Source organism: Aethalodelphis obliquidens, unplaced genomic scaffold (genome assembly GCF_003676395.1).
Source record: "Aethalodelphis obliquidens isolate GAN/ISIS:26980383/991018 unplaced genomic scaffold, ASM367639v1 scaffold22, whole genome shotgun sequence".
NCBI lineage: Eukaryota > Metazoa > Chordata > Mammalia > Artiodactyla > Delphinidae > Aethalodelphis > Aethalodelphis obliquidens.
In genome coordinates this window covers 20,225,846-20,240,696 of record NW_020837966.1, presented here as the reverse complement: position 1 = coordinate 20,240,696, position 14,851 = coordinate 20,225,846, and the positions used below count along the sequence as shown (strand labels likewise).

Sequence of the window (14,851 nt, the reverse complement as noted above, 5' to 3'; positions counted from 1 at the left end):
GATAAAGAAAAATCTCTAATCAAGCAACGAAAACTAAAACAATAGCAAAAGCCCAAAATCTAATATCCCACTAAACTATTTTTTTGCCAGCCTCATTTTTTTTTTTTTTTACTCTACTGTAGTTACTTTAGAGCCCTGACATTATGTATTACAGATAATAGAACAGAACCACCGTCTCTTATTTGAGATAGAATCTCACCAAGATATTTAGAGTTTGAAGTATTTAGGCCTACTATAACGAACTTCCTTTTAAAGCAGTACCCAATCAAAAGCTTGATGTGTAGCACAATATACCTCAAGGAAAGAGACTCAAACCTTTTTTATAATATAATCTTTCTGGTAACAATAACTTTATTAATAGTCAATACTCATTGCAAGTTTGCTGAGCCAAAGTAAGAGCTTTTACATTTAATCTTCCTCACAGCCGCATTATGATCCACACTATACAGATGAGGAAAGTGAGACTTAGGTTATGTACCTGGTCCATGGTCACACAACTATGATTACTGTGACACTGCCTCGTTATCCAAAGATTGCCCAAGTGGAATTACTGAAAGTCTCTGAACTGAAAATAATACTGAAGAACCATCTCAGTTTCCTGCCCGTCAGGAATCTTACTAAATTGAAGGTGTAGAAGCTCAACAAAACACATTAATCCAGTAAGGCCCTAAGATCTATTATAAATCACTAGGTAATGATTTTGGATTCCTGCTCCAAGGGTAAAATAAATTGAACTTCAATTAGAACCTTAAAATAACACTAGACTATGTTTTAGGATCAATCACTAAAAACCAATGGTTTTAACAAAACCACTGGTCCACAATCTTGGTTCCCATGGGGCTCCTTCATTCATTCTTTCCAGACAAGTCTATGTGTCTTGCTTTTCATTCTCTCAGACTGTTTCCTTTGTCCAGAATGCCCTGCTCCTTTAACATCCCCTCACCCACTAAAAACCGAATGCTTCTCTCATTCTTACACATGATATATATCCTTCTCAATATCTAACTTAAATGCTTTGTATCAGAGATTTTCCAAGTTGTGTACCTCTGAACTCTAGAACTAAAGAAATGAATTCTGTAGATAAACAAGTTTGCAAAACGCTCTATTATTAAAATATCAATTATAGAACTTCTTGGAGCTATTAATATGTTAAGGTATACTAAGAATTCCCACGAGACAATAATAAACTGCTTTTCCCAAGCTTAACTGACCTCAAGCATTCCTCCACCTCCCTCCTATTAAATCTTCCTCTGAAACTTAGGACATAATTTGGAAAACAAATTGGGAAAAACTTCAGATAGACTGAGAAACCTATTTCAAGAAAAGGTGCCTGAAACAGGGCCTACTCAAAGTTCTTTTCTGAAATCTATTACGCTACAGTTTAATATAATTCCAATAATAAAATAAATACCTTTTCTACTCCTCTGAGAAATTTGTCTGTTCCTGTATAGTTTCTCCTTGGATCTGTGAGCAATTCACATAGTCGCTGAATAGTAAAAGGTATACTGCAAAAGAATATAGTTTTATAGTTTGGGGTCATTAATTATTAAGAAAATTAGGAACATTATTACTCCTGCTATTTCAAGCTTTATCTAGTCACCCCTGTGTTAAGCTACAAAAGAAAATGCTACAAATGAATGGATGAGTCACTTAAAAACAGGCAGGGCAATAAGCACACCTGTCCTCTTATTTAAAAAGAAAACAATGTTCCCTCCCTTGCCTTAAAAAGCAATAAAGAACATTCAAAATTAACGGAAAGCTTCAAAACTGAGAAAAAATTTTAACATTCTTAATTCTGACAATTCAATTTTAAGTTTACAAGAGAGGCAACACAAATAATAATCAAGTCAGAGTTTATTTAAATACAGAAACTTTCTCAAGTATTCTTTTGCACACAAAGATTTTTTTAGTGTTCAAATAAAACTACAAATGTTTTGTTATCAGACAGAATAAGACAAGTGATTCCAATGAAAAAGTATTATAAACATAGTTATGCTCCATAATTAAAATTTTATGTACAACCTACATGTTTCATCAAACTTGAAATACATACAAATACACTCAATATTTTGGTAGGTACCTTACTGTTTGACAAATACTTCAACCACAATCAAATTTTCACTTGACCACAGAAAATACAAAACTGAAACATAAACTGGACCTAAAATCATGTTATAAACAGCAGTGTTTATCTCACACACTATTAGCATTCCTGAGTGTTACAATATGAACAGCAAACATGTGAGCAGAGAGATGACAAATGCAGCTAAAAAGTGTAAACGTAAACTTTAGACTTCAGTTATTTGCCACACAAATCTATTTATTCTCCTTATAAAGACAATTACAAAGCCTCAGATTAACAGTTATTACCCACAAAGTTATTTCTTGTTGACAGGCAGATCAACACAAAATTCCCTCCCACCCACAAAATAAGGCCACTAGTGATTAATACCGCAGGACTCAAAAACCTAGTCTAACTTCAAATCCCATGTTGTCCCTTCCACTACACTGCACATACGTAAAATCGTAAATGTTTATTTTCTAGTTGGACAAACAATGTTTAGTTCTCGTATTCTTAGCATCAACACTATTCTTATGTTCTTTTAAAAATTCAAAAACAAAATTCAATATATGACCTATGACAAATTTTGAAAACGTTTAAAATAAATATTATTCATATGAAAACAAGTATTTTAGTTATGCGAGAGACCAAGTATCAATCTTCTCTCAAGTCGTATATCAAAGCCTAAAAGTCAGAAAACTATCATTCTGCCAAAAGATTGGGCACTAAGAGGCGAAACATTTGTCTCATTATCACAAATATTCAGAGGCAGACAGAAATACAGGACAACTTCTGATATTCATCAAGACTGCTACAGGAAAGTTCTTTGGTTTCTGAGAAAAAGTAATGTTTTTTTCTTCTTAAAATTCATAGTAGAGTACACTGTCAAAACTAAATATCTTTGTTTTTCCAAACTGTCTTTCTTCATATTTGACTGAAAGCTTCTTAAGGGCAGGATATCTTCACATACAAGATAGTCAATATATAATTTATTTATATACATATATATCTGAAATGCAGTACCATCATGGATTTCAGAATATTACTGGTATACCTGTACCTTAGCCCCTCTTTGAGTTCACTACCTTCCAAATCCTAAACACACACACACTTCCAAATGCTATTCCCTCACTAATGACGTCAGAGTGATACTAAAAAGGAGTTTTTACCCATTTTTCAAAAACTAGCAAAATAGCACCCAGTGTTAAGAACATTCGAACACTATTTAACCAGCAAATACTTAAACAGACATTGTCTAGTTAGGTCTATTCCTCCAACTAAATTTCTTTCACACACTGATACTAGTACTTTCTTTTAAAATTAACTTTAAAAGATGAGCATCTTCCAACTCCCTGCTTAACAATGTTTTTACACTAAATGTTTTGGCTAATTTTCTCTAGGAAGGTAGGTAAAATGTTAGTCAATTATTAACACTGTATGCGTGGGTGAATATTAATACTGCTTTATGAGGAAAAATGTATTATGTTTGCATAACGATGTCAGCCTATGACAAAATGAGTTTACATTCTTAGACACTTTCAGAAGCTTTTGAAGTCATTTTACCAACTGTCCAATAGATGGCACTAAAATGTTACACAACTCTCCCTCAAGTGAACAGGCTTAAAATACAAACATTTCTTGTAAATCCAAGTATCCACTGGAAACAATATTATAATTCTGACAACTGCACTGAAGGTCTCTTCATAAAGTTTGTACTTTTTAACCTTTTAAGTAAACATGAGAGCCAACTATGAAGCAGAAATATTAACATATACTCAATAGCAGACCCGATAGACACGTAATGTAAACAATTACAATTAAAAACAACCCAATTACAACAAGAAATGCTAATAAAATCGCGTATACAGTGCTACGGAGACAGAATAAACTGCCAGGGAATCGAGGATAAACGTGGGAACACTTAATTTAAGGTGCGTCTTTAAAAGGAGGTATAAGAATAAACCAGATAAATCCCCAATGAACACCTGGTACAACTATATGAAAGTTCTGCTTTCTGTTACTCTTCCATTACACATAAGCACACAAGATAGTTTATTCTAACTTTGGAAAATATACCAAGAAAGCTGCTGAACATCGGAGAAAGACATCTAAGCTCAAATTAGAAATTTTAAACACTAACACTAAGCCCTAAAGAGAGAATTTCCTATCCTGTATTTTAACTTGAGAAAGACTCTAAGTAACTAAAATTTATGTTTTGTTTCTAATTTATCTTAGTCTGTTTAAAGGTTTGATCATCAAGATGTGCCAATATTCTGGATATATACCAAGGTATTAAGAAGGCATCCAAAAAGAAGAAATGCACATTTCAGTCAGAGTCTAAGATTTTAAAAATCAGACAACCTATATCTTGCCTCTATGTCATTATATAAGCAACGTTCCTCATAAAAAAAGATAAAGGAGTATAAAACACAGAGGCCATTAAAGTAAAAGGCTAAAGAGATAACCACAAAACCAGACATCCTATTTAAAAACTGCTAAAACAACCAATCACTTCTGTTTTATGCATAAAGGTGATTTTTACCACATCTTTATTTTCTATTAATGACCACATTTATACTGTGTCTTAGTTAACAGAATTACTCGTTTGACCTCAACTATTTAAGTAGAAATTAACTTATATATCTCTTAGATATCAAAGGTTAAATGGGTTAAGTTTTGTTTACTCTTAAGTCCTATAGAAGTCAGAAATCACCACTGGAATCTTGTGATATTATCTGACCTGAAACAATATGCTCTTTCTGGATCAGGATTTATTTAACATCTGTATAAATATACACAACATAAATATTCATTTGCATATATTTTACAACTCAAATCAAATGTTAGTAATTGAGATTTATTGAAAACAGCACTGCAAAATGGCAAGTATAGAAAATTAAGAAAATGAAGAATTAGCCTCTTACAATAATGGTAAGTAACCATAAACTAGTATCTATACCATTCCCCATTAAAAAACAAATCTATAGCAATTGTCAACACTTTTAATCAAGTTTACCATCTTCTACAGTGCCTGAATTACTTTACTTGCCTCAAATAAAAATGTTAAGAAAAATTAATTAGGTTTCTGCTATTTCCTCTCTTTTTTTTTAATACAGCAGGTTTATTTCCTTTCAATTATAAAATTTTATTAGAGAGAGCATCATAGCAAACCCTATTACCACCAGACAAGGTAAGGCAGGAAGGAGAATAAGGAGGGAAGGTTACTAAATAATTCTGATTCTCAACTAGTTATGCTAAGAAAGGGAGTAAAGAAAAAGAAATAAACAAATTTCAGCTAAAGGATTCAATATGCTCAACAAATACTGGCACAAATAACTAATAAAAAATGCAATAATTCTATTTTTCTCAACAGAGGAGCAGAAATTCCAGCAAGCAATAAAATAGGTAAAAGGAGTAAAAGAACAAAGTAACAAAAGGCTGGAACCCATTCTTTCATCCCTGAATAATCTGAGCTAACTGTAAAGCAAACAATACAAAATCAAAAAAGGAGTAAATGTTTTGTATCTACAATCTAGATTTTGAAGTATTAAAAACCTTGTATATGAACCTTTAAGAAAAAAAAGTATGAAGAGGCAAACTCTCAGGTGCAGAAACTTACAAGATATCTCCGTTTGTGTGCACATGCATATAAAACAATCACGTGAAAGTTTTCAGGACTAAGCAAAATCTAGTTAATTATGTACATTAAAATAACTTTAGAAGACCCACACGTAGAGAATGGACTTGAGGACACGGGGAGGGGGAAGGATAAGCTGGGACTAAGTGAGAGAGTGGCATGGACACATATACACTACCAAATGTAAAACAGCTAGTGGGAAGCAGCCGCATAGCACAGGGAGATCAGCTCAGTGTTTTGTGACCACCTAGAGGGGTGGGATAGGGAGGGTGGGAGGGAGACACAAGAGGGAGGAGATATGGGGATATATGTATATGTATAGCTGATTTACTTTGCTATAAAGCAGAAACTAACGCACCATTGTAAAGCAACTGTACTTCAATAAAGATGTTAAAAAAATTTTTTTAATAAAATAACTTTAGAGAAGAAATTCTATAGTCAGACTATAATCATGCCAAAAGATATGCACTGGACGCCTTAGAGATGATGTAACAAAGATTTTTAGGTATCAAGCAGTTGTGCAGTGTGCCTAGAACCCCTCATAAATACATAGCCATGCTGTTTTAGTCAACTACCCATAGTAAGTGAAACTTACTGCTTATTTTAGAGAGGTCTTAGCTCTAACAGACTGTCAAAGGTGGAGGAAGACTTAAGTAATTAATTTACATTCATTATTCTTCCATTTCAATAATTAGGATTTAAAATAATCTTTTAAAAACTACTAGGAATGTAAGTTATTCTCTACCTCTCGAAATCTCTCTTTGGGTACCATTATAGGAATGAACTACTAGCTACAAGCAATTTCTAAATTATATTCATGGCATCTAAGATAGGAAGAGAATTTTCATAAATGGCCTCAGTTTGAGTAAGCCTACATATACTCTTGTTGATTATAAACCCACATAGAGGGCATAAAATGGCAACTGTCGGGCTTCCCTGGTGGCGCAGTGGTTGAGAGTCCCCCTGCCGATGCAGGGGACACGTGTTCGTGCCGCAGTCCAGGAGGATCCCACATGCCGCGGAGCGGCTGGGCCTGTGAGCCATGGCCACTGAGCCTGCGCGTCAGGAGCCTGTGCTCCGCAACAGGAGAGGCCACAACAGTGAGAGGCCCGCCTACCACAGGGGAAAAAAAAAAAAAAAAAAAAAAAGGCAACTGTCTTTTAACCGACCATTCATTGAAGTTTCTAATTTCGTTAATTTTTAATTTTTGGTGTTTCTCACCTAAGAAACTGTAACTTCAGTTCTGGAGAGTAGCTATAATCCATCTTCCCCTATAAAATTTTAAAGTTCAAAAGTAATTTTAAAAGGACAAGAAAATATGACTAAAAAATTTTTTTAAAGAACTTTAAGCATTCAACTATGTAATTCTATCTACCCTGCCCCATTAAACAAAATACAGATACAGAAACATGCTTTTATTCCTTTCACTCACTCATTCCATACCTGTTTGTTTGAAAACCTACTATGTTCAGGCATTCACTGTGCTAGGCCTTATATGGAAAAGATAGTCCTCCCTGGTGTCCAGAATCTTACAGTTCAGGAAGTCAAGCAAACAAGTGAATGGACAATTTCCGCTTCAAAGAGGGAAAATTTATATACTGACAATACTGATTTTAGAAAACAGTTAATCTTTTCGTGCCAATATATATATTTTAAGATATACGCACCCTGCGGCACATGGGATCTTAGTTCCCTGACCAGGGATTGAACCTGTGCACCCTGCAGTGGGAGCATGGAGTCTTAACCACTGGACCGCGAGGGAAGTCCCCATGCCAAAATATATTGAAGCATTTAACACAGAGCTTTCACTAATTAAAAGCAAAAAACAAAAACAACAAAATGAAGTTACCAATAAGAAAATCACCAAAAGATTAAAAAAACCAAAAAAAGACATATGAAACCACAATTCATAAAAGAGTCATTAAGGACATGGATGTTCAATTTCACTTGCAGTCAGAGACACAAATTCACGTACATACCCACAAAAATACTGAAGAAATAAACTATCTGCATTTATATAAACATAGAAGCATAAATGAAAACATTTTGTGAGGTGAATTTGGCAATATTAATAAAAATTTTAAGTGTGCATACACCATGACCTAGCAACTCCTTTTCTACAAATTAAAAAAAAAGCAACAATAAATCTATACATATATTCAACATATGACATTCATCGACACAAAAACGTATTTACAAGGAGGCTCACTACAAGCACTACTTGTAACAGCCAAAAAAATAAATGCCCATCACCAGTGGGAACAGAGAAAATGAACTATATAATCTGTTCATGTAACAGAAAACAATGCTGCTATTTCAAATAAACAGACAAATAGAAGACACAGCTGTAAATGTACTGATATAAAGAAGATTTCAAAGCTCTTCTAAAAGTAAAATAAAACTGGCATATAACATGTTCCTATTTTCTTTATATATTCCTAGGGCGACTGGGGATCTTTTTATAACTATGAACATACTTATGTCACTTTTATAATTTAAAAGATGATCTATTACAAATAGCAGGAGAGGCATACCGGCAAGGACATACTCTCAAACTAGCTAAAAAAGAACAAAATGCTACTTCTACCCACCACTCTTAGCAAAAAATTTTTTAAAAGCAACAGCTTGTCTATGTCTATTCAAACACAAAAGTAAAATTGAAAAATATTACAGACATGTTTTTATGTACCATGTACCAATATAGTATGATACAGACAAAAATGGCTGAAATGAAAAATATTAATGTATCACTGATTAACACTTGAACTCTGAACTTCCCTGGTGGTCCAGTGGTTAAGACTCAATACTTCCACTGCAGGGGGCACAGGTTCAATCCCTAGTCAGGGAAGTTCCACATGCCACATCGTGTGGCCAAAAAATAAAATTAAAAAAAAAAAAAAAGACTTGGATTCTGCCTGATTAAGAAAAATAATTCGTAAACCACCTTTCTGAAAAATCAGAGAAAAAAACATAAATTCAAAGTATTTATGGTTCAAAGATGAAAAATATTTTAAAAGTAATTATATTTATGTATGCTTAGGCATTTAATGACTGTTCAAGTCATTTTCTGAGGTAGGTCGACTACCTATTTAGCAAATTAAGACATTACAAATATTTAGATTAATTTAATACCTACATATATGTATTTCATCCAATTTAATTTGAAAGAATTGAAAATGGTATTACTAAATTCAGAATCACAAGTAGCTTCACATTCACAAAGCAGTGGTATAACTTAACCTGTTTGACCATAACTCGTAATTTTAAATGAGAGCCATAACTTATTGAAGTAAAAGATGAGTTACCATAATGTCTAAGTACTATCTAACTACCTCTGCACTATTTATAAACACCCCCAAGAAGTATTCTTAACCACATTCAATTCAACAGTAAATCTTACGTATACTTCTAATACATTGCATGTCTTCATCTTGGCATGTGCTTTAAAAAAAAATCAGTATTGGTAAGTAAATATATACATACAGTTAAAATAATTGTCAACAGTACAATAGGGTACACAGTGAAAATAAAGTCTCCCTCCAATCCCAAACCCCCAAGAGCAGCTCAATGATAAAGCTTTAATTTCTCCCAAAAGAGAAGTATTTTGGCAACATACTTAAAACCAAAGCTTAAGAATTTGATATTTTAAGCCAAACTGCTAAGCAGGAGAACATAGCATATAATAAAGGGTTAGGTGATTACACTATCTTGTTGCAAATCCCATGTGATTAAGTAACTGAAGAAAAAAATGAGACCATTTATGCTACCTAAAACTACTCACAAATGAAATGTGATCAAATAAAAACTGCCCCTAAATATGAATTCATGGTTAACATACCCACAATTCATTAAATTAGGTATTGTCATTCCACACTCCAAATTGTTAATGCCAATTTAAATACGGAACAATTCGTGCTTCCCTGGTGGTGCAGTGGCTAAGAATCCACCTGCCAGTGCGGGGGCGGGGGGACACGGGTTGGATCCCTGGTCGGGGAGGATCCCGCATGCCACGGAGCAGCTGAGCCCGTGCGCTACAACTGAGCCTGCAAGCCACAGCTGCCGGGCCTGCGTGCCTGGAGCCTGTGCTCCGCGGCGGGAGAGGCCACCACGGGGCGCCCCCCTACGCTCCACGGCAGGTGAGTGGCCCCTGCTCGCTGCAGCTGGTTGGGGTGGGGGGAGCACAGCAGCAGGGATCCAACGCAGCCAAAAATAAAAATAAATTAATTAAATACTGAACAATTCAACTTAACAAATACTTCTTCCCTTCAATAAAGGGAACCCTAAAAATACAAAGTCCTGAAAAGGAAGTATTTAAAATAACACAGAGTATGACACACAATTTAAAGGTCAACTTCATTTTAGTGGAGAGTAACTTTTCAGTACAATGTTTTACAAAGGGCTGAAAATGGTTACTTACTGGAGGGAAAAGAGGGACTCTAAAAAAATGTTTTAAAATAAAAAATCACTAAGTAGAATCTTTTCATAAACCGTTGCTTTTCATTTTAAAAGAAATGTTACTTATTTCAGTGATAGGTTCTAGACAAAGTATAAGGATTTATAATATCAAATATAAAACAGAAAGAAAAAATTTTAAAATATTTGATTAATGTTTCCACTGTCTTACACATTTAAAGTCTAAATGCCACTGACCCATATAAACGTGGTTCAAGTTTTTTTTAAAAAAAGCTGTCAATATTTTAAATACTTGTAAGCTGGAAATCAATAACTACTATATAGATTACAAGACACAGAACTTGTTCTAATGGATAATCAGTTATCAACCAGACACATCAAAACTTAAGAGAAAAAATCTGATGTTCTCCTAAAAATTAAACCTAAATTAAGTAGAATTAAATGCATACCCATTAAATCCAGTGACAATTTTCAGTATCCTTTCCTTCATTTCATCAAAGGGAATATATTCGACATTAGGGTTGGGAGGACCTCTTGGTTCAGGAGCTGAAGTTCTGAAATCATCCATCACTTTCTCCAGTTTGAAAATAAAATAGCCTTTAAACTGGGACCACTGAATCCTATAAGCAAAAAATTAAAAAAATATATAATACCATGTAGGGTCACAATTCTTGAAAAAAAGCACAAATACAAAATTTACCATGACACTAATGCTAACAAAATTAAGATCTGGAAAAGTAGTCGTGAAAATGTCTTCGTTCAGTAGTCTGCACCAAGCCTGATCAATCTGACTCACAAGGTCAACTGGGTTCCATCCAATTCTCCCAAACTCCTGACCCAAACAAAACCTAAATCAGATTAAAATCTTTAAAATTAACTACTTCTGGCTGAAAGCTTATTGTCTAAGTCCCCCTCTCCACATTTTTAAAACATTATCTTGTTCTGACTCTATCTATCCCTCATAACAAACCTAACCCAGGAGGTGTTACTGCCCCCATTTAAAAGCGGCTATTGGAAATTGGCCCAACCTTACATTTATAAATTTAAGTGGACAAATGACTCCATACCCTAAGCTCTTAACATCCAAGGTATAATGCTTATATAGACTAGTAAATGTTTCTTGTTTTTTATCTCTTAAATAGCAAAATAAACTTCAATTTCTCCTTTTTCTTTTGCTTTCAACAAAACTTTTTAGTATTTTGTCATTTAAAAGGTATATATCATAGGTTCTATCCAAGATGTAGCCTGCAATGTAAAAAAATACATAATATCCTTGTGTAATCTTCACATCTGTTCATGAACTTTTAATATAAACATCCTTTTACCCCTGCTCCCTCACATTTTACCACTAATATAAGGATATTTTGTGATACCTGCCTAAATAGCCTAAAGTCTAGGAGATGCAAGAGTCAGGAATGCCAACCATTCCTCCAAACACTATAACCATTACTGGCAGCAGATAGATCTCTTACACAGGAGATGACTTAAGCGAGACAAGACTGCTAGTCTGCAACCACTCTTCCATCCCATCCAGCAACCCTACAAATTAAGGCAGCAGTTCTCAAAGCGAGGCCCAAGAGGTCAAAGCTATTTTCATAAGAATAGAGTTGACTTTTTCACTGAGTTGACATTTGCAATGACAGGAGGTGCAAAAGCAGCAGTGGGTAAAATGGACAACACTTAAGCACAAATCAAGGCAGCAGTACCCAACCATACTAGAAGTAGTCGTTACCTTCTTTATCACCAGACTCACAGTTTAAAACAAAACAAAAAAACCTGTTTCACTGGAAAGTTTAATAAAACAAATTTACTAACTTAATTAAATCTGAACCTTTGAAAACACACACACCTTTTTAATATCCCATGTAACAAGATAAGAAGTATACATAAAGGACTTCTGTTGCATAACAAAACATTATGGACATCTCAAGTCACAAAAAGTTAAATACTGCTGCCGGTTGAATGAAAGCCATTTTTACTTGAAAGGAATGTCAAACAAACAATGCTTATTCAGACCAAGAGAAATTGCTAGACATCACCTCAAAAATGAACATGTGAGTCTATCACTTGAAGAAAATCAACTGCAATACTGGTGGCCACTGATAAAATTTCAACTTCAAAATAAAAAATGTAAAATCTAGAAAATGTTTGTTCTTCACTGTGAGCTTCAAAGGTTCCTGATACATTCCCAAGACATTTCAAAACCTACCACTGTTGATATAAAAAATATTGTGACACACCCCGCCCCAAAGTACAAGCAACAAGAGAAATAAATTGAGCTGTATCAAAGGCAAAAAGCTGTGTATCAAAGGACACTATCAGCAAAGAGTGAAAAGGCAACCCACAGAATGGGAGCAACTATTTGCAAATCATCTATCTGATAAGGTTTTAATATCCAGGACATATAAAGAACTCCCACAACTCAGCACCAAATAAACAGACAACTCTATTTTAAAAACGGGCAGGGGGCTTCCCTGGTGGCACAGTGGTTGAGAGTCCGCCTGCCGATGCAGGGGACACGGGTTCGTGGCCCCGGTCCGGGAAGATCCCACATGCCGCGGAGAGGCTGGGCCCGTGAGCCATGGCCGCTGAGCCTGCGCGTCCGGAGCCTGTGCTCCGCAACAGGAGAGGCCACAACAGTGAGAGGCCCGCGTACCGCAAAAAAAAAACACAAAAAAACAAAAAAAAACAAAAACAAACAAACAAACAAAAAAACGGGCAGGGCTTGCCTGGTGGCACAGTGGTTAAGGATCCGTCTGCCAATGCAGGGGACACGGGTTCGAGCCCTGGTCTGGTAAGATCCCACATGCCACGGAGCAACTAAAGCCATGCGCCGCAACTACTGAACCCATTTGCCACAACTGACACATCTGCACACCTAGAGCCTGTGCTCTGCAACAAGAGAAGCGACCGCAATGAGAAGCCCACGCACCGCAATGAAGAGTAGCCCCCGGTCGCCGCAACTAGAGAAAGCCCGCGCGCTGCAACGAAGAACCAACGCAACCAAAAATAAATAAATAAAAAGTAAATGTGCATGAATAAGCATTTCTTTAAAGATACAGAAATGGCCAAAAAGCAAATAGAAAGATGCTCAACGTAACTATTCAGGGAAATGAATATCAAAAATCACAGTAAGACAGAACTCCACATCCATCAGATTGATCGTTATCCAAAAAAACAAACCAACCAACCCCACACAAAAAAAATAACAACGACTGCCTGGCAAGTATGTAGAGAAACTGAAACCCATGTGAATTGCTTGTGGGAATGTAAAATGGTGGGGTCCCTGTGGAAAATAGCATGCCAGTTCCTCAAAAAAATCAAAGAATTACCATATTATCCAACAATTCCATTTCTGGACATCCAAAAGAGGTGAAAACAGAACCTCAATCACATGAAACTCACTTATACACAATGGCAGAAACTACCCAAGTGTCCCGCAACAAATGAAGAGATAACCAAAATGTGGTATATACAATAGGATATAGCCTTAAAGAAGAAGAAAATTCTGACACATACTAAAACAATGATTAATCTTGAACACATTATGCTAAGTGAGATAAACCAGACACAAAAGAACAAGTATTCTGATTCTACTTTTCAAAGGTATCCAGAATAGTCAAATTCAAAGAGACAGCAGAAAGGCATATGACAGGGTCTTGAAGAAGGGATGGGTGAGATGTTACTGTTTAAAGGGGTACATAATTACAGAAGATCAATAAATGGCCAGTAAGCACATGAAAAGATGCTTGACATTATTAGTCATTAAGGAAATGCACATCAAAACCACACGACACCATTTCACACCCACTAAAGTTGTTATAGTAAAAATGACAGACAGTGCTCGCTTCAGCAGCACATATACTAAAACTGGAGCGATACAGAACAGGATTAGCATGGCCCCTGTGCAAGGATGACATGCGAATTCGTGAAGCATTCCATATTTTTCGTGGATGGACCTAGAGACTGCCATACAGAGTGAAATAAGTCAGAAAGAGAAAAACAAATATCGTATATTAACGCATGTATGTGGAATCTAGAAAAATGGTACAGATAAACCGGTTTGCAAAGCAGAAACAGAGACACAGATGTAGAGAACAAATGTACTGACACCAAGGGGGGGAAGTGGGGCGGGGGGGGATGAACTGGGAGATTGGGATTGACATATATACACCAACATGCACAAAATAGATAACTAATAACCTGGTGTATTAAAAAATGAAATACAAAACTACAGGGTTTTTTTCTGATTATAAAAGTAATAAAGCTCATTGTAGATACGTCAAGCAAAACAGGAAAAATATAAAATCATCTGCAATCTCACCTCAACATGACCATCAATAATAATATTAAGATCCTCCAGAGAGTATTTATGAATTTTCATATGCACTACTTCTTTCATTTTATGTAAATGAAGTTTGAATTATGTACTTTTTTCCACTCAACAATGTGTCGTTCACATTTCCATTTTCGAAATATGCTAACTTTCGTTATTCTAATGGCTCAGTCCACTGAATAGATGTATGACAATCTCTTACTGACATATATATATGTGTGTGGGCGTGTATTTCGTTTATCTTTCACAATTAATGAACTAAAACCTATATTCTGGTAAACGTTCTTGTGCATACCAATTTATATTACCAATAAAGGTATATGCAAATACTTCTAAAAAGAAAATGATGGACAATAAACAAGTGTTGGGGGACTTCCCTGGTGGCGCAGTGGTTAAGAATCCG

The 14,851-nt window shown here is 35.3% G+C and overlaps 1 protein-coding gene and 1 non-coding gene across 5 annotated transcripts in view; one reads left to right on the top strand and one right to left on the bottom strand.

The window, feature by feature from the left end:
- The window catches only part of PPP4R2 (protein phosphatase 4 regulatory subunit 2), a 54,191-nt gene that overhangs the window by 7,282 nt on the left and 32,058 nt on the right, over positions 1 to 14,851 (bottom strand). For 3 of the 4 annotated variants that reach the window (XM_027121405.1, XM_027121404.1, XM_027121406.1), the window contains 2 exons: positions 10,562 to 10,732; positions 1,412 to 1,505 (listed from right to left, as the gene is read on the bottom strand). In XM_027121405.1, the coding sequence (XP_026977206.1) occupies positions 1,412 to 1,505; positions 10,562 to 10,732 (265 nt within the window). Of the gene's footprint in view, positions 1 to 1,411; positions 1,506 to 6,920; positions 6,971 to 7,366; positions 7,394 to 10,561; positions 10,733 to 14,851 lie in introns of those variants that run through there. The other variant, XM_027121407.1, reaches the window with a different exon arrangement.
- On the top strand, positions 13,953 to 14,060 carry LOC113628179 (U6 spliceosomal RNA). Its single transcript, XR_003435916.1, has one exon. It is a non-coding gene; the product is annotated as a U6 spliceosomal RNA (small nuclear RNA).